Below are 20,953 nucleotides of genomic sequence, written 5' to 3' on the forward strand. Positions count from 1 at the left end.
TTGTGTGTTTTTGGAGTCATTTTGTGTATTTACATTGTCTAGTGTACATTTCTGTAATGTTGAATGTTTTTTTTAAGTCATTTTGTGCATTTTGTTACTTTCAAAATTACAGCGAGGGCCGTATGTGGCAACCATGGTGAACCTTTCTGTGTGGAGTTTGCATGTTCTCACCCAACTTGATAGATATAATTATTTAGTTCTAGCTCTGGCTGGCAATACAATAAAAAAAGGAGTTGCTCACACTATATAAAGGTACTTTAGCATGAGGTGCTAACTAGGGTCTGTCTGCCTCTGACACTGAACAGGATATGGGAGAGAAAATAGCTGAACTGCTATAAATGAGCAGAGAAAAGTTTTTGTGTGGGCTTGTCACCAAAAATAGGAAATGCTAATATGCAGATATCAAAGATAAAGTAACAGGAGAAGAGAACGGCACAGCTCCTCATCAGTATCAATCAAAAAATAAGAAAAAGAAAGAAAAGCCGTGAGATAAATAAACTATATCTATCCATCAATTTTTACATGTTTTTCTTAAGGTAAACTGTAAAGTTTTTTTTTTAAACTACTGCTTATTGTCTAACAGTGGCAGTATTTATCCTCCTCAGAAAAAAACTCATTTTGGGTAAAAGCGTCGGATATTCCAAGGTTTGTTGGGGCAGACAGTAAATATAACCTCAGGGCAGTGTCCATCTGGGAAATTGCAGCATTTAATGTCTTTATCTAACCAAAAATAAGTAGTCCTATTATTTATGAATATAACTAATAGGGCCAAATTATGGTAACAGCTTAGCAATGCCTATTAAGTCTTTACTGCACTCTCATAATATCTGTACCTGACTGACTGGTCTTTGTGTGATGTAACTATAGGAATCGCTCCAATGTCACATGACTGAATATATGAAACTATTTGCTATGGACAACTTTTGCAGAAAACATACAGAAAAACTTAATGGCTATTATTTTAAGGTGGCAACTGTAAATCTTACCTTGGACATTGGCTCCAATAAAATCACATTTTCACTCTGCTAAGGGCAGTACATTGATGCAATGATTAGCTCTTAGCACAGATAATTACCATCATGCCTTTCAGTGTGTGGGAGGGGTTCCTACAACTCAAGCAGGTTGCTGACACTTCTTTGATTCAGTAAAATTATTAGAAATATGTGAATTTGCTTCGAATTCGGTTTTTAAATACAAGACTCTAGAATCAAAATAATTATCTACTTTGTAAAAGTTCAAGTAAAATCAAACTCCTTTTTTATTTTGCACCCGACCCTATACACACCGTACCTACTTTAACTAACTTACAATTCTATTGGAGGATTCCATGGATGAGAATAATGAAATAATGACGCTGTGCTATACAGACGCCACAGAACAGTCTGAGAGCTTCCATCTGATAACTAAAGGTTGGTTGTAATTGATAAATCACAAAATATACTGTCAAACTGCTTAAAGATTTGGGGATTTGAGGCCAAAGTCTGTACCACACCATAAAAAACCATCCATGAATGCTGAGTCATGCAATCAGTGGAAAAGGATAAGGGGGTCTTGGGTCCCACACACCTAAAGGTCTGATCAACATAGGGTGAAACACCCAACAAGCTGGGGTACATGAATGACGGCGTACATTCTTTCTACCAGATATGCTCATTTGTGGCTATTTATCGTTTTGCACAGGGGTGGGCAACTGTTATCGCAGCAGGGCCACAAAAATGTGATTGATCCGAGGGCCACATTATCAACCTTGATGCCATTATTAATAATAACGACCAATCTGAGCATTGTCTTTTTGTGTGTGTTTATTTTTTGGAGTTTTTAGTCATTTTGTGTGTTTTTGGAGTAATTTTGTGTATTTATTTGGCATTTGGGGAATTTCTGCAGGCATTTTGTGTATTTTACAAGTCATTTTATGTGTTTTTTGTTTTTTGTCAATTGCAGCCTTTTTGTTTTTCAGTATTTTTGTCGTTTTGCATATTTTTTCTGTCATTTTGTGTAATTTTGTTAGCATTATGTGTTTCTTTGGTGTCATTTTGTATATGAGTTATTGTTTTTTGAGTTTAGGTGGTTGTTTTGTGTCTAATTGTCCTTTTGTGTGTATTATGAGTCTTTTTGTGTATTTTGGGAATGTTTTTTGTGTTTTTCTTGTTGCTTTGTCAATTTTTGTTGACATTCTGTGCACTTTAGTGTTATTTTGTGTGTTTTTAGAGTTTTTTTTTGTGTATTATGTTGGGTTTCATATTACTTCCAATTTCATGAATTACAGTTTTTGGTGGATTTGTAGCACAGAATTAGATTGAGGGCCACATGTGAGCACCGGTACGACAGTTGCCTGTGTCTACCTTTGCACATATATATTTTTTTGTATGATAATTGCCTGCAGCAGCTTTCTTTTTAGCAGAAAAGGAGACTGAGTGGGAGCCTGAGACGGGTTCACTGTTTGTCCTTTTGTTCAACAATCATTGAACAGAGATAAAGCAAAGCATCTTTCAAAGGGTTCTCAGTCGAGTGCGTAGTAGCTTATTTTATTCTGGCAACATAAGCAGTATGTGTTAGAAGAACAAGATTAAAAGGTGTGTGTATGCGAGTGTGTGTGTGTTTGTGTGTGTGAAAGGATTGCATCTGGCTCATTTTCCTCCTTTTTTTGCTCAGCAGCAGCCATCAGCCCTCAAAAATTATTTAACGTCGTCGTCGGTGCCAAATTAAAATGCAACACCAGCTGGTGCAGACTGACAGAGCGGCTCTTAACTGGACGTCTCCGGAACCCTCCTGTGATGTTTAGCTGAAGTTTAGATGAATAAACTTCATCGAACAGTTTTGTTGAATTTAGATCCGACACTTGATGGATGTTAAGCAACTAATCCTTAAAACATATTAGCTCATGTGGGTAGTCAGCTGTCATTACACTGTGTGAGTGAAGTCAAAGTAGGTACAAAAGCTCCTTTAGTCAAAAGCACTTGTATTGTTTCAGGATTTTAGGGCCGTAGTTTGACTATGTACAGTAGTAGCAGTTTGAAATGCACTGTATTTTAAGCTGCCAGTATTTAAAGTGAAACCCTACAATAAGGGTGTCAAACTCATTTTAGTTCAGAGGTCACATGCGGAGCAGTTTGACCTCGAGCGGGCCACAGAATTTATGTGGGAAAGCAAGTAATTTCAACATTATTGTGCCCTAGTTTGCACTTCCACATACTGTATGCATAAAATACAAAATGTTTAGTGAGGATATTCACTGTACATTTTCTAGATTTTGTGACCAATTTACATTCAATTAAGATAATATTATATCGTAATTTCATGAAAATTGAAGAATTTTGTAAGAATTTTAAGTTTTTTTCAACAGTATAACATTAAAAATGACTGCAATCATGTGATAAAAGCAAATTGTGAGCCCCTGCAAATATTATTGAGTTTTATTTACACAATAATTCATGTTTTCTCTGTCATTTTTACTTTCTCCTGTGGGCCAAATTGGATGCTCCAAAGGGCCGGAAAAGTTTGACACTGGGGATCTGTTACTACACCTGAGACAATGAAAAGCAGTTCTGGTGCATGAAAACACCTAAAGAGACCCAATGTCCTTTTGTTGCAGTTGTTGCTTAGCAGGAATCTATTTTGTAGTTTTGTTCCTTTAGTTGTACTTTATCTGTTAATTAAAAGCCTAAACCATTATGTGTAATTAATTATAGTTACTTTTTACTCTCCAAAAACCACATACTTACCATTTTCTAATTATTTGCTTCTGTGTGCTCCACCTATCAAAAGTTCCACCGCGTACGATGGCACTGTTCGGCTTGGACTCTTGTTGTCAGCATTAATCAATCAGCAAGATTCAAACATAAGGAGGGCAATCAACAGATAATAGGCAGTTGCAGCTTTGTTTGTGTCCCAATTTCCTTTCCTGCACAATAATTTGATCAGTTCCCACAGACGGAGGAGCCACTGGCTTTGAGCCAGACAGTCTACGGCTAAGGTGAACCTCACCCTGGGGGGACAACGCAGTTACACGGCGTGTATAGAGTTAGAGTGTGAGGTGGTGATGGACTGGTAAATAAAAGATCCTGAAATAACAGCAGCTCGGTGGAAACATGGTAAATTATAACAGCATTAAAGGGCTGTGAAGGGAAGAGGAGGAGGCCATCTGGGCTTAGTTCATGTGTCATCTTATCTGCCTTCAGCTCACTGAGTCTAACCTTCACTTGGCAGAGTTTCCTGCTGCACAGCTGGCTTTACTATCGCCCTCTGTCTGCTTTTAGACGTGTGTACATTCCAGCACGAGTGTGTGTGTGTGTGTGTGTGTGTGTTTACTTACTCACATGTAAGATTGTTTATCAAAAATCGGGAAATTATTGGCAAAAGATTTATTGGAAGAGGGCGTTGTTTCCAAGGGTTGAAGACATTTCAACAGTGGGTTGAGGGCAATTGCTCAACAACAACAACAAAAACTGTTGACGCTCATGTGCTTTCATTTTGAAAGAACTTTAAGTATCGTAACGCTTTGGTACCATTTTTTTTAAAGAATAATATTCTCAGTGTTTATCTACAGTAGTGGTTCTCAAACAGGGGTATGTGTACCAGTAGGGGAGAACAGGAGAACTCGGAAAGATTTGACAATTAATACATTTAACAATTAATTACAAATTCTCACCACAAACAAACAGTACTATTGCTCAATAAAATACTATATTTTCTTGCAATTAATAATGAATTGAAACGGGATTATTTGATGCTGTAGAGGCCGTTTTATCACACTTCTAACAATAGGAGACAAATATGCATTATATGCATTATAAATTAAATGTATTAATCAATTAATATTAATTTACTCAGTATTGAACTAATTGCATTGGGGTTGGAGTTTTTTTTTTGTTTTTTAATTCCACTCATTGTTTGGAATTTGCAGATTTAAGCCTCAGGGAACCAATGTTGCAGACATAGCTAGGGGTTTAGGAGAGACCGTTGTTCCGCATATGAAAAAGCATGTGAAATCATGGAGAGGGTACTTATGATATCAAGAGGGGGTACATATGATTTCACCAAAATGCAAAGGGGTACACGGGACAAAAAAAGATTGGGAACCACTGACCTACAGTATATAAGGTAATCAAAACATTCAGAAGCTTATTTCATAGTCGCTCAATTTATTCATGCAACATTTTTTTTTCTTAAATTAGGTATTATGTTGGATTAAAACTTCAAAATAAAACAGACGGCCAAATGTTAGCGCCCTACATGGCAGCTCTGCCACTGTTGGTGAGTGAAGTTCTTTGGGAGTTCTTACTTTTTATAAAGTCGGCTTCATTTATACATGTGAACAATAACTAGAACAAACTAATGTATTGACTGAAAAATAACACTTCCATAAATGAAAAATTCGGTGTAAAACATGAGTTGAATTCTTTCATCTAGCGCCCACATGCTTGACAATGGGATCAAATATATGAATAAATGTAATAATCATGTTCTGTTGGGAGGATTAGAAAGCTATCTTACAGTTAGCTATTTATTTTCACAATATCATGCTATGAAATAATAGTAGTAATACTATAATTATCAGCAAAGCTTTTGAACTGGCTACTTTGATACCAACTATAATACCATTACTGATGTTAGGTTGCCATGTTGGCAGGGTGGCAGCGTTTTTGTAATGTTTCATCTAAACTACTGTATAATAATAATAATAACATTGCAGCAGATACGGCCTACAGCACATTTATAAATGATAGACCTTTGGAGTTGTGTGTGTGTGTGTGTGTGTGTGTGTGTGTGTGTGTGTAATCCTCGGCAGCACTGCAGAGGCGGCTCTAATAGGTTTCCTTTACTATTTGATGTAAAGCTCCTTGGCACGACTGACAGTGTTTGAAAAGGTTGCTTCACATTTGAACTGAAGTCATTAATTCATCTCATCGACAGCATTGGCGCTCACTGGCCATCCTGGCTAACATGTTTGTGTTATTGATCATGAATCAGTGCACACAAATCTAAAGAGTTTTGTTCCAGGACAACTGAAGGGAGAGTATTGATTTCTTATTTGGTATGTTTGTGTTACCTCAGGGTGATCAATACTAAATATGTGGGTGAAGATATAGAGACTCTACCTTTAGGCACGCTTATGGAAAAAAAAAAAGATATCCTTTTCACATGATTACCACAGTTGTCTAAACCAGCGATTCTCAACTGGTGGGTCGGGACCCAAAAGTGGGTCGTGGACCTGTACTGGGTGGGTCGCGGACAGCTGGTCAAAAAATAAATAAATACTTAATACCTCTCATACTGGATTTGTCTTTTATTTTGAAAGAAACTTTTCTTTTGACAGACAGGCTGTGAAATGTATGTTGCCCAAGAAAATATATAGATTTATGTTTAAATTTAGTTTTACAAATGTGTATTTTCAAGAACTATTTTTGAAAAACTACATTTGGTTGGTTAAATTCTAAAAAAAAAAAAAAGTGGGTCGCGATTTAATGACCATGGCAAAATGTGGGTCCCAGGGTGAGACCAGTTGAGAACCCCTATTCTAAACCATACAAATACATTGCAATTGTAGCTAACTTTCTAAAGGATTACAGAATAAAGTTTGCTAATTCAATGGTAAAACGTTTTTCAAATTGAAAATAAAAAATACAATAAAATGGTGTTTAAACGTCACAGGTTCACTCCCTGTGTGTAAATGTGGCTAAATTATGACCGAAAAGCCTATAAATAATGACCAATACAACATTTTGCCTTTGTTTTAGTGGAAATAAGCACACACTAGCCTAATATTTACAATTGATCCTAACTCTGCTGTATATTACCAAAAAAATGTTTTTGCATCAGAGCTTAAACATTGCAGTGAGTCTGTGCAACTAAATTTTTTTTTAATATTTTTACTTGATTCACTTATTTCACATTTACTTACATTGCAAACAATGTGGAAATCCATGACTCACCACATCATACAAACTAAAGTGGTAGCTATTCAGAAATACAGTTAAATGATTCCTCTGCCTTGCAAATGCATAAACATTAAACAAAAAAACCAAAAAAAAAACCATATAAAATACAATATTTATGTCCATTTTGCTGTCATTTGTTGTTTAGTTCTGGGCTTTGCATTTATATTCATTGATTTATTTATTTAGGTCTGTTACGTTAAAACAATGTGACCGCCCCAGTGTGAAAACTAGGAAAACAGTTATTGTTATAGAATAATTGCCTGTAATGTGTTCTCTGTCATTTTTACAACTACCCACTGGCCAGATTAAATGCACTTGAGGGCCGACTTTGGCCCACAGGCTGTATGTTTGTCACCACTGGTGTAACGTCATACAAACAAGGTATTTTTACACAATGACAGCCTCCGTCTGTCGGTTCCCTTTCCCCTCTCCAGCAGAACCATGGAAGCACCATAAACCATGTATTTTCTCCGGTTAAACACTCAACACACAGAAACGTCCACCTGCTTATTACTGAAAATCAGTGCAAGTACATCAATCTTTGTTGAGGTTTACTGTATTGGCCTATTGATTCCTCCATGTCTGAATGTGGCGAGCGGTTGTTACTCTTCGCCAATATGAACACACACACAATCTGTAACCGTCTCTTTGTAAAGATCAATTCAACTATTATGCACATGCACAAGTACCAGCTCAAGCATCAAATCCATCACTACTTCCACAATAGTTTGTTACCAGTGCCCTTTTGGGTATAATTAAATAGCATGATTGTATAACTAGTTTTGTTTTTTCTCTGCAATTATAGGAAAAAAAAGTTTTGCAGAAAATGTTAAAGAAGCAGCAGATTGTTACATTTCACAGGGAAAAATGTGGAATTATTTCAGGAGAACATGCACCCAGTTAGAAAATGGCCTGGTAGAGAAACCATTGGTATGTGGGCGAGGCTGTCAGAGCAAAGATTTTGTGTGTGTATGTGTGTGTGTGTGTGTGGTGTTGGTGTGAGGAGTGTAGGTGAGACTGTGTGTTTCCATCAGGGATACAGCCGGTAGATCGCTCGCAGCATCTCCAGTCTCAGCATCCCGACGGATACGTGTGTGTGTGTGTGTGTGTGTGTGTGTGGTGAATAGTTTGGCTTGCAGAGTGAATGGGCTCATTAGCGATAGCAGAGTAACACATGGCCTGGGGCACACTCAGGCACACAGCACATTCTCTTCCTCCTCACACTTTCTGTCTGTCTTTTTCCACAGACACACACACACACACACACACACACACACACACACACACACACACACACACACACACACACACACACACACACACACACACACACACACACACACACACACACACACACACACACACACACACACACACACACACACACACACACACACACACACACACACACACACACTACAGATTGCATACTAATGCGCTCGCATTGTGAAAACAGCCAGTCACATTTGTAGAAAACCTTCCATATCCTATATTGCACCAGGAGAAGTGAAACCAAACTCTGCTGTTCACAGGAACCCTCTCCAACATTCTGTGATGCCGCAACTGCATATTTTATTTTCTGACGATGGAGTAGTGACATGTTCCTTCAAGATGCTAATGGCTAACAAGAAGACAATAACATGTTGCCCACACACTGCACTGAATGATTAATGGGAATATGTCTAAAAAATCCTGCTAATGGACTGATCCACCTTCAGAAAAGTTAATATTGATGACAGCATCTTATCTTCACGGTTCCTCCATAGCCTTATTAAAGCTTCTGCACTGTTTCATCTTTAACTCCCAATGAAAGCTAAACCAGGAGATATAAAGTAATAATCGTTCATTCAAAATTAATGTCATGCACATTGTCATTTGAAAATATCATTATTAAAAATGAAATTGTATAAGAAAGAAACATTTAATGCATGTTTATCAGTTTCCTCCAATGCCTGAATATAGTTCCCTGTTTCTTATGTCATGCATAATAGTGACTATAAACTAGCAGCTGTGTATGGCTCAATGGCTGTAACATTGACCACACATGTGGAAAACGTATTTCTTCAACTAATTTTATTCCTGCTGGTTTGCCTTTTCACATTGTCATAAGTAATGTGACACTGAACTATAAAGTTGTATTGATTTAATCAAGTAGTGGGTCACAAATATCATAGTTTAGAGGTTCCCAAGCTTTTTGGGGTTGTGTAACCTCATTTTGATATCATAAATGACCGGCGAATTTATAGCATCTTTCATACACAACAATGCAGCTCAATGTGCTTTACATGTGCAACAGAAAACATTCAACAGCTTAAAAGTCAATAGGAACATTAAAATCATCAACAAACACATTACATCAACAACATGACCAAAAATCTCCCTCACAATCATACGTAGTATAGAGAACAAGTTCGGATGAACAAGTTCGCGTCGAATAGCACGTACCACGTTCCCGAGAATTCAGTCAAATGACTCGGTTCCACAAAGTAAAAAAATGGAGGCCCCCTGGCGCCCCCGTGGCACATACAGAGTAATGGGCCCCATTTATATATTGGTATGTGTCAATGAATTGTACCACCAACTGTCGCAATATTTGACTCACAAATAAATGAAAAAACGACTTTAATGGAAATTGCCAAAAAAAAGGGGGGTGGGCCCCGGGCCCTTAATCAAATTGTGTGAGGCATAATCCTAATCTACGTTGAATTACCTTTGAAACGGTATATCACACGACTATGTTCCCATGAATTTGGAAAATTACCGGAAATGGGGGGTGGGCCCCATGTCAAAAAAGGGCCCCAAATCAAAAATCGGGCTCGAGCGTACAACAAAAACCACAACAACAACAACAAAGTGAGTGGCTTTTTCAGTCCCATAGCCCGGCCTAAACAAATTGATTTAAAAATGTTATGCTGACTTCAGCTCTGCGGGCAGTTTGTTCTACATCTTTGCAGCATAACAACTAAAAGCAGTGTCACCATTTTTACTGTGAGCTCTGGGCTCCACTATCTGACCTGTGTCCATAGATCTGAGAGACCTACTGGGTTTATACCTGACTAACATGTCACTGATGTATTCTGGACCAAACCCATTCACACATTTATACACCAGCAGCAGAACTTTAAAGTCTATTCTGAGGCTGACTGGGAGCCAGTGTAAAGACTTTAAAACTGGACTAATGTGTTCTGACCTCTTTGTTCTGGTTAAGACCCGAGCTGCAGCGTTCTGAACCAGCTGTAGCTGTTTGATGCTCTTTTGAGGGGATTCCTGTCAGAAGACCATTACAATAGTCCAGTCTGCTGGAGATAAAAGCATGGACCAGTTTCTCCTGATCTTTTTGAGTCATTAAACCTTTCACTATGGAGATGTTCTTTAGGTGATAGAAGGCTGTTTTTGTGATAGATTTGATCTGATTAAAAAATAATCAATAAATGACCGGTGACCCCAGAGACATTTGTTTTTTAGAATGAATTTCTGATCATTCTTGTGTGTGTTACAAAAACAGAGTAGCCAGGATTAGTGAGCTACCCCAGATATCTTTAAACTGCATTTTATTTAAACTCGATTTATATTTGAGAAAGTTTAAATATATAGGATACAGTTATTTGATATTTACTGTGTGATGTGTAAAAAAACAATTTAAAACATTCAAAATTACAATTTAAATTTATATACTGTATATATATATTTTTTTTACCAATAACTACACATTTCAGGCGACCCCAATGTTGAAAAATACTGTCATAGTTCATATTTTTAAGTATATAATAATTAAAGGATCATAAAATAACTCCTGACATCCCAGTGAAGGAAATAGTGAATGTGCAATGTTTGCTTTCCTCTTTGTTTTCATTACAGTTGCAAAACGTACCTGGCTGTGCAAAGTATCTGCATTTTAACAGTTTGTGCCTTACACTTTAAATGTTGCTGATCCAAATAGAAATCTCCTCACTCACACACAGAAGCACCATTCAGTTTTTCTCAACCTGTCTATTCTTCACATTTGAAGACGTGTAAAGTGCAGTGACCGACTTTAGCTCTCGCCTCAGTGACGTCTTTGACATTAACGGTGCTTTTTCAAATCAATAAAAAAAAAAAAAAAAAAATGATGCCTATACTGTCCACTGCTGCTAACTCCGTTGTATGTTCCAGGCACAGAACATTTATTTATAGATTGTTGTTTTGCTGATATTGAAAGTCACACAGCACTGACGTTACATGTGCCAATAACGTTCTGACCACAGATCGGTGCTGACTGATGCAAACTGTAAGTGGACTTTATATTCATTTGTTACTGTTTACTAGCAACAACAAGCAGCAAAGCCGTCCCCACAAGCTGATGAAGTCTGCTGATATCTGCCATATATATGAGACAGTATAGAGCACAAAGCGAGGCTATTTGTCTTACCTTATGGCTGTGCCTCTGGCTTTGGGCTTGTCAGAAACCTGTCAATACACACACACACACACAAAGAAAGAAAGGAGAGAAAAATCAAAGATTCACTTCAGATATTTTTTATATGAAATGATCAGACCACAAAAACACAATATTCATACCCCAAACAGCAGAGATAATCTACAGCTGCTCACCTACACTCCATTCATGAACCTGGATGTATTAGTAGTTACAGTCGCACCGACTTAAATGAAATCTGACATTATTCGCAGCTCAAGCATTTACTTTTAGACTTAAACTGTTCAGTGAAATTTTCCAGTAAGTGACATTTATATTTCTTTAATGATCATCTGGCATGAATTAAACAGAATTAAGCAGAATAAACTTTACCTTTCAAATACTGGGTAAACAATCATTTTTATTGCGAAGATTTGAAGCATATTTGAGCACAAATAGGGTGCAAGCCAAGGTGATGACAGTATTGAAAGAAGTTAATTTGATTTATCATTTGTTTTAGCAGGTATTATTTCTGTGTGTGCATATATATATATAGAAAAGATTGTTGTAACTCAATGTTTCTATATTTATTCAGGTTTTTCCTTCAAATTTAAACTGAGTACTTTTACAGGATTAAAAACCAATCATGCTTTAGCCTCGTTGTCCTTTCCTCAGTCAGCTGACGCCTCAAAACAAAAGGAATAGCTATCCTTGCAATAATACTAAAACTTCTCAATTTTCTCCTTCTCTCGCTACATTTCCTATATATTTTCCTTCCCTTGTTTTGCTCCTGCCTTCTTTATCACTCCTGCCTTTCATGCTTTACATCCCCCGGCCCATTTAGTACAGGACTACTACAATTATAACAGCAACACGAAACCAGGAAACTCAAATCCCGCAAAAAACAAACAAAACCAACAATTAATTTTTCTTCAAGCTCTGTGGGCAACAATTAAAGCTGAATGAGTGAAACGAGAGCAGCAGCCGCCTGGCCTCTGTCTGCTTGTTTGGCTCAGACTCTCTGGGAATGACGTGATTAACTGGTCCAGTCTAGATCGGGGTAGATCGATGCAAAGCTGCAGGCAAGAACAACAAACCTCCTCAGATCTTTGGCTTTGGAAGACTTGAGCAGCTCATGGAGAGGATCTGCATGTGAATATATTTAGCTAGCTGGTGGATTTACTGGGATTTAAATGAAGAACAGAACCAACTGGTATTTGAACACACTCTCTTCTGTTGCAACCCCGGTTTTGTGTTTGTTTTTTCACACATTCAAACATGGGAATAAAAAGCAATCTTTACACCTTTAAGCTAACATGCCTTTGTTTCCAAACATCTATATCAATGAGAATGCTTCTGAGCTGGTTGGCCAGTTTAGACAAGATTTGAACATTACCCAAAGAGAGAAACTCAAATATTTAAAATTTTAAACTCAAATGAAATACTGCAAATTGCAGAATTTCTGAGGTAACACGGGGGAGCTTTCATCTTTTGATGAAAATAAAGGAGCGAGCTCCTCAGAAAATAAATGGATGGAAAATAAAGACTTGTAAAAAGAAATTTGAGCAGATCTTGCATCAAGCCAGTTAAAGTACATCAGCTACTCCACTGTTTAAAAAAATAAACAAAACCTTAAATCCCCAAAGTACATAAATATATACATTATATGTAGGTATAGGAGTCATAGTAAATTCAAAAAAGTAATGAGATAAAAGGATATTTACAGTAATCAGTAATACTGTATAAAGATATAAATAAGAGAGGGTTTACATCAGTTGACAAACCTTTTATTAATTTGATAGGATAATATAATTGGATATCTATGAAAAGATCAAAAGATTATTCTTTCAAAAACTAAATAATTTCATTTTCATTGCCAACCGTGTATTTTTTTATTCTACTACAATAGTTTCAAAGCTCTCTAAAAAATGAAACAAAACAACAAAAAACTGTTGCAATTTAGTCTTTACAGATTTTTCCTTTTTTTTTTTTTTTGCTTGCTTTAACTTTCATCTATTTTTCATCTCAGGGTCAAAAAACACTAGAGTTGATCTCATTTTAACAATTTCCTCAGTGTGCAAACCTGTTCCTTTTACTGCTCATTTAAAAGTGCCATAAGCTTGCATACATAGAATACGCCTTTACAACTTCCTGACAGACAGACATGAGAACCACCACTAGGACCAAACCCTAGTCCCACAGATGTCTTTAAAACACTGCAACCTCTTCAACTGCCTCCGTTTACTCCGTAACCTTGTCAACTCTTCGATCGAGACCTTTTTACACCTCAAAGACTCCAGCCTGTCCGTTCTGGACCTTTGACACATGTTATCGCTCTTATCAGTCGTTCCTTTGGTTGATGCTCTTCTCTATAGATAGAACTCCATCAAGTCTTCCTGCAGTAATCTGATATACCTAATCTGGCCAAAATCTCTCTATTATTACATTAAAAAAAACAACTAAACAACACTTTAAATGTGCATTAAACCACAATGGGGGAGAAAAACGACAGCTCAGAATTCCCATCATTATACTGAAGCTGACGTTGAGACCAGTGTTTTTCAATCTTGGGGTCGTGACCCCATGTAGGGTCGCCTGAAATATCTAATGACTGATTTAAAAAATAATTAATGATTAAAAACACATTTAAAAACCATTTATACCATGTTTTAATTATTCTTATTAAATTTATAAATTCTTATCTATTAATCTATATATTAAATTCTTATATAAATTCTTTGAGCACTATAAGATGACTATTGTTGTAATTAGAGTGATATAAATACAGTGGAATTGAATTGAATCATGACTAAGTTATTTTTAAAATTTAAACACAACACAGAATTTTAAACAACCGCATTCTAAACTTTCACTTCCTCAAATAAAAATCCAGTTCAAATAAAATGCAGTATAAAAATCTCGAGCAATTTGTCACTAATCTTGGCAACTCTGTATCTTTAACACAGTATAACAACCATGATCAAAAACTAATTCTAGAAAAAAAATAATAATTTGGGGTCAGCAGAAATTTGTGATGCCAAAATAGGGGTCATGATACAAAAACAAAAAAGGTTGGGATCCATTGGTTTAGACTTCTCCTTTTGAGTGTTTCTCTTGTTCTGCTGTTCATCTCTTCTCACAAACATCCATTTATCACATCAAGCTTTCTTTCTTTATGTTTACTTAATCTAGACAAAACTGTAGGTTATACTCTATGCTAATTATGGGCTTTAGATGCTTAGTTAGAGGTTTCAGGTAAAAAGCCATCCTGGCTGCCTTCAGTATCACAGACATTGATGACAAAAGTGGAGCTTCAATCCTCACTATCACTGTTGGTTTCAGACTAAAAACAAGCTTTGTGCCCATTCCTTCACCCGTTCTCATAAAATAGTAGTGTTACTTTTTTTTTGGTCATCAGGATATAGCACTATCTATAATTTAAAGGCAGAAAGCTAAGTTGTTCAACACATCAATGCCCTTTTTTTTAAAAATTTTATCTAATTATGTGACCAGATGTTTAAAAAACAAGTTTAGATGAACTACGGAACGTCTCTGCGCCGAATAGCATGTACCACGTTCCCGAGAATTCAGTCAAATGACTCGGTTCCACCGGGTAAAAAAATGTCTCCGAGAGGCTCTTGACATCCGCTCATAGAATATCCTTGTCAAATTACAGCCCGATTCAACCAACATTAGTGGAGGAGTAGTCATTTGAAAAATGGAGGCCCCCTGGCGCCCCCGTGGCACATACAGAGTAATGGGCCCCATTCATATATTGGTATGTGTCAATGACTCGGTACCACCAACTGTTGCAATATTTGACTCACAAATAATGAGAAAACGACTTTAATGGAAATTCCCAACAAAAGCCCCTAATCAAATTGTGTGAGGCATAATCGTAATCTATGCTGAATTCCCTTTTAAACGAAATTACACACGACTATGTTCCCATAAATTTGGAAATGACCGGAAATGGGGGGTGGGCACCCGGGCCCCATTTCCTATTCATTTATAGAGCATTCATACCAAACTGCATTCTGATCTAACAAGAATGGAGGAGTAGTAATTTGAAAAAGGGGGCGTACGGGGTAATAGGCCCCATTTATATATTGGTATGTGCCAATTATTTGGAATCACCAACTGTCGTAATATTTGATTCGCAAATAAATGAGAAATCGACTTTTGTTATTTTTTTCTCTGCAGGGCAAACCTTCCATTCATGAGACTCTTGGACAACTACATACTAATTTGGGACACTAATTACACTGTCAGTGTTTAGCATCTAAAAACACTTTTGGCAGTCCATGTTTTAGGATTCTGGTGCGAAAGTTAAGGTGTAAAAACACCCAGCAAAAAAAATAAAAAAATGATGACTGCCACCTGTACTTTTCCCTCTGAGACGAGCCATAATGCAGCTGGCTACACACAGGACATGGAGGTGAAGTTAGTGTAAAGTTTGCTTAAACCAGATGGACTTTTATCATCAGTGGCTGTCATTAAAAAGCTCTGAAGTCTGTCTGCTTTAGATCACAGATGTTTAGTTAATCACCTGTTGCTTATTTTTTCTTATTTTTAGGATCCAGGATACTAGCAGTGTTCATTTTGACTGCAGCAAATTTTGGTTTGTCATAGTCTTTTAACTAAAATGCAGCTTAGTTTTAGTCAAAATGTAGTCATCAGTTATAGTCTAGTTTGACATTCTACTAAACGACATGAAGATTTTAGTCGACTAAATCTGTTACTGATAAAGGCTACTTCAATATACAGTACAAGAGTTTATTATTATTATTTTTAAACATTTAATTAGCATTGCTCAACCTGACAGATGGTATTAATGTTAATAAATACACACAGATAGATTTAATGTGATCAATGTGTGAGACCACATGATCACATCAGTTCTGTTTGGAGCTCGTCCCAGCTGAAGAAATTACAGTTTGGTTTTTATTAGTTAAGAATAATATCAATATATTTTGATTAGAGGTGGGACTCGGTTAACAAAAATGAATTTAATAAATTACAGACTCCATTGATCTAAATTAATGTCATTACAATATTTGACACGAGAAGCAACATTTTTCAATTTAAATGGACTTTTGCATATGACTGAATCATGAAAACAATAAATGAGCTTAAAAAACAAAAATGTGTTAATTATTTTCATCACAAAGTGCTAACATAATGTGCAATATGAATGAAGAATATTAAGATAGCATTAAATTTAAGTCAAATTAACGCCCACGAAGCACCGCAACAACTTCTCCACAATCAGAAAAGTTCCGCACAATTTTGATATAATTTTTGTCTACATGTATATATATATATATATATATTTTTTTTTTTTTTTTAATCAGTTCATGAATCATAACATAACCTAACCGCTACAGCGGACATGGGCTCGTCTGTAAACGGTCACATTTACTGACCTTGTAGTCGCTGTTAGTTTACCAATAAACGGGAAGAGATTTGTCACATTTATAATAAGCGTTGACTAGGCCACTGGGAGTGAGACCCAAGGCCAAGGCAGGCTGACTTGATAATAATATATCATGTTTTTCTGCAGCCAGTGCCTTCTCCTCAACCTTCTCTCTCTGCTCTGTTTCAGGTGTCGTGAAGCTAATGATGGCAGTTCCTGATCAATGGTTCACAGCTCAACTAGTCTGGGACACTCTGATGTTCTCTCGCTCTATCCTGTTCTGTTGGTCCTTCTGTCCACTAACCCCAACCAGTCAACGCAGATGGCTGCCACCTCTGAACCTGGTTCTGCTGGAGATTTCTTCCTGTTAAAGGGAGTTGTTTCTTCCCACTGTCGCTAAAATCTTGCTCATGTGGATCTTGTTGGGTTTTTTTCTTTCTTATTATGAATTTTATATTTTGATAAGCTCATTGAGATGACTTTGTTGTATTTTGCGCTCTAAAAATAAAGTTGAATTGAAAACTATGACAAAAATGTGTAGTCGACAAAATTAACAGTGCGGTACATGAGTCTATTGGGTGTTTGACTTTATAGTTTGGACCAGGTTCTTCCTCACAGAGGCAGCCATGCTTTAATATGAGAACAGAACTATTAAGGCTGACGTGGCTCCGACTGAGGTGATCTGTCATCTCAGGCTTGATGAGAGAAAAAACGGGAAGCGCACAGAGATAAGAGACAAAGCACGGTGCAGTGCTGAGGTAATAGCATTGCCGTTTTTCTGTCCATTTTCTAAAGTCGTTAGGAGCTGCACTCTCTTTCCTACCATCATTCATTCTCTCTCTTCTTTCCTCCATTTCCCTTTTCTCGGCTCCTTCTTTCAATTCCCTCCTCTCCTCCGTCTCTGTTCCTCTGTGCCAAAAACATATTCATCATACTCTTCTGCTGGCCTCACAGCGTTGTTCCACAGCATACTAATGACACTGTGCGCCTGTGTGTCTATTTCAAACACACACACACACACACAAACACTCAGAAAAGAGCGACAGCAGGTGTTGATATTTATGCGTTATTGGATTAAATGTCTTTGAATAAATGTCTTCATGACTACGCTGTATGAGCTTGTAAGCGTACATACTGTATGTAGTTATGCTCTGATTATGAATGAGTGTGTGCTTAATTTAGCCAATAAAATCTTGATAATACAACACACACACAGTTTGGTTAAGGATTTTAAGAGCAAGCACAAAAGAATGTCACATTTACAGAACATTTCACAATCTCTGTGATCATTTAGCCTTTATTTTCCCTTTCATATTTGCTTTCTTTCTGCTCTTCTTTAATTTATTTCTCACTTACTAAATGTCTTTCTTCCCTCCAAATGCCCACTTTTTCCCTGAGAGCGACACATCATAAAACGACACACAGAGTGAGTAGAGGTGAGCAGTTCCCCCGAGAGATGCTTTCTTAAATGTTAGAAAACAAAACTGTAGTATGAAGTTTTTTTTCGATATCTGGATAAGCAAATTTTCTCCAAAAACAAAATATACACAAAAAAACTACAGCATGTCAAGTTTTAAACTCAATGCAATGCTACGATTTTTATTACTATGGTCACGTGAATTCTCTCTAACAATGCACTCAAACAAAAAAGAACATTTTCCCTGAAATGCAGCACATTTGAAAACAATCAAATGACTTGAATTGGACGTGAATTGGTCCATCATCACCTTGACTTAATGGGAACTCAGTTTGGTCATAAACTATAAAGCAGGTCTTTCAGGTGAAGGTGTTAGACAGTCAGAGTCTAACACAAGGAAGGTGAGAGATAAAATAGTGTTTATATTTCTACTAACATGTGCAGTGTTGGCACATCCAGCTCTACTAAACATACAGTATGTCTACTAACAGCCCAACAGTGCAGGGTTCTCACAGGGACACAGGGTATTTTTTATTTATTTTTTTAAAAAAATGGTAATATTTTCACTGGTATTTATGTATTTGTTTGATTCCTAGCAGGATTACGTAAAAAGTGCTCAACATATTTTGACATCATTTTAATCAATGATGGCCTGTAGACCAGGGGTCACCAACCTTTCTGAAACTGTGAGCTACTTCATTGGTGCTGTATCGTCCAAAGGGCTATCAGTTAGAAAAGCACTTCTTAAATACTAAATGTTTTCACAGTTTCACTTTAATTAGAGGGTAAAATAATAAGGAAGGCTAGCAGTAATCTAAAAAGGTATTAAATGTTTTAGTTTCAACATGCAACTCTTACATTTCATAGAAAATGATCATCTTTCTATTTTACTAGCTACTTACAAACAACTTTTAACTAATCGTATCATATTTGTAAAATGCAAAAATTGTCATATTTTACAAAAATCTATCTTGTGTTTTTAAAAAATGGATTATACATATATTATATATATCAGCGGTTCTCAACTGATCTCACCCTGGGACCCATATTTTGCCACGGTCAATAAATCGCGACAAAGTTATTTTAGAATTCAACAAACCAAAATTAGGATCAATATAGGGATTGTGGATGAATTTGAAAAACTCATTGGCGAAACTCCAAAAATGAAAATCACATTTCTCAATTGATTATTATTTATGAAATTTGACTCAGTTATGTAGGGTTGATTTCGCCTATACATTTGGACCTATTGTATGGTTATAAATGGAGATGGAAATGTCTCCCAAGCCTTTAAAATGTGAACGATCACGGTACCATGATCAGGATCAATGATCCAGATAACTGCCAATATCTGACAAAGAGGAGATTTGGTGCTTGGCCAAGCTTTGCCTTCTCTGAGTGCTCCTGTTAAAAGGTTGATATAATATCATAAGGCAGATACAGAGAGCCACCTTAGTTTCACTCTCATCAAAACTGGGTTTGTTGATTAACCACAGAGCTGTAGAAGTAAGCTAGAGATGAGAACACACAGGGACGTTTGACCCTAAGCAGCATCTCCATCCACTTAGAAAATAAAGTTCTCTTCTTTCATGAGCGTGTTTTTTTTTTTCTCTCATTGTTCAGCCGGATTCAAAAGAGAATCAAAGGAATTCATTACAGGGCTGCTGCTTTCCCAGATATTTGATGTTTTAATGAGATTACTTCATTTTCTTTATTTACTGTGATTGAAAGATATAGAATTGCCTACATTCAAATGCCCTATTCAACTGTAAAAAAAAAAAAAAATCAATAATGAAAAAAGATCATTGTGATAAAAAAATTTAAATAAAAGAGGAAAAGTAACTGTATTTACTTGATTCTCTGTCCTTCCTTTCTGCTCAGTGTGTGTATATAGAGGCACTATCATTAAGGAATCCACTTGCACCATTCTGAATGCACAGTAAGCATCTGTAATTAACAACTCTGAATTCAGCATGATTATAATAATAAGTAGAACCCCTATAAATGACCTGCCATCATTTATAATTGTATTATCCACCATCGTGGTAATTATACAATCAGAAGGCCAGTTACATGAGGATGAGAGGAATCAGTATATTTTCATTAACAGAAAATATCTCATGGACTCTTTGATGAGTACAAATATCCATGTGCACAGCAGGGGGTGGGGGGGGGGCTGCAGCACGACCCCCACTGACTGCTTTGAACTCATCTCTGGCATCATTAGAGCACGATGACAGTGATTACTGGAAGAAGGGACCACTGTGCCAAGTTTCAGACCAAAAAACAACAAGACCATGCAGCGAGTGCACAAAGATTTAGTTTACACTGGTCACCCAATGAAAAAGCAGCGAGACAACAAATAGGACGTTTGTGACGTCAGATTAATAAGGAAACACACGTCTTTTAAACTGTCTTGTTTTTAAAATTCATATTGACTGCACATGATCTGAAGTACGGAACATACTGTATGTATTTATTACCTCTGCCAAGCTAGTCTGTCTGTTAGCAGGATTACGTCAAAAGTCCTTACTGGATTTTGAGAAAATTTCAATTGATAGGCCTTATGATATGGAAGATTCCATTGAATGTTGGAGGGGATCTCGATCAGTACACATCATTAGCTAAATTGAAAAAATGCACATCTCTGTTTATTGATAAAATTTGACTCAGTTATGTCGGGTTGGTTTTGATTCATTGTGATGCTTCGGAAAAAAAATGGGGGCACCTATACATTTGGACTTACTGTATCGCTATTAGTGAGGATAGAACTTTTCTTCAACTACTCT

The 20,953-nt window shown here is 36.7% G+C and overlaps 1 protein-coding gene across 1 annotated transcript in view; it reads right to left on the reverse strand.

The window, feature by feature from the left end:
• Positions 1-20,953, reverse strand: part of aff2 (AF4/FMR2 family, member 2) — a 183,104-nt gene that overhangs the window by 44,454 nt on the left and 117,697 nt on the right. The window contains exon 10 of the mRNA XM_028459936.1: positions 11,347-11,384. Coding sequence (XP_028315737.1) covers positions 11,347-11,384 — 38 coding nt within the window. The remainder of the gene's footprint in view (positions 1-11,346; positions 11,385-20,953) is intronic.

The sequence above is a fragment of the Gouania willdenowi genome, chromosome 10 (assembly GCF_900634775.1).
Source record: "Gouania willdenowi chromosome 10, fGouWil2.1, whole genome shotgun sequence".
Taxonomy (NCBI): Eukaryota; Metazoa; Chordata; class Actinopteri; order Blenniiformes; family Gobiesocidae; genus Gouania; species Gouania willdenowi.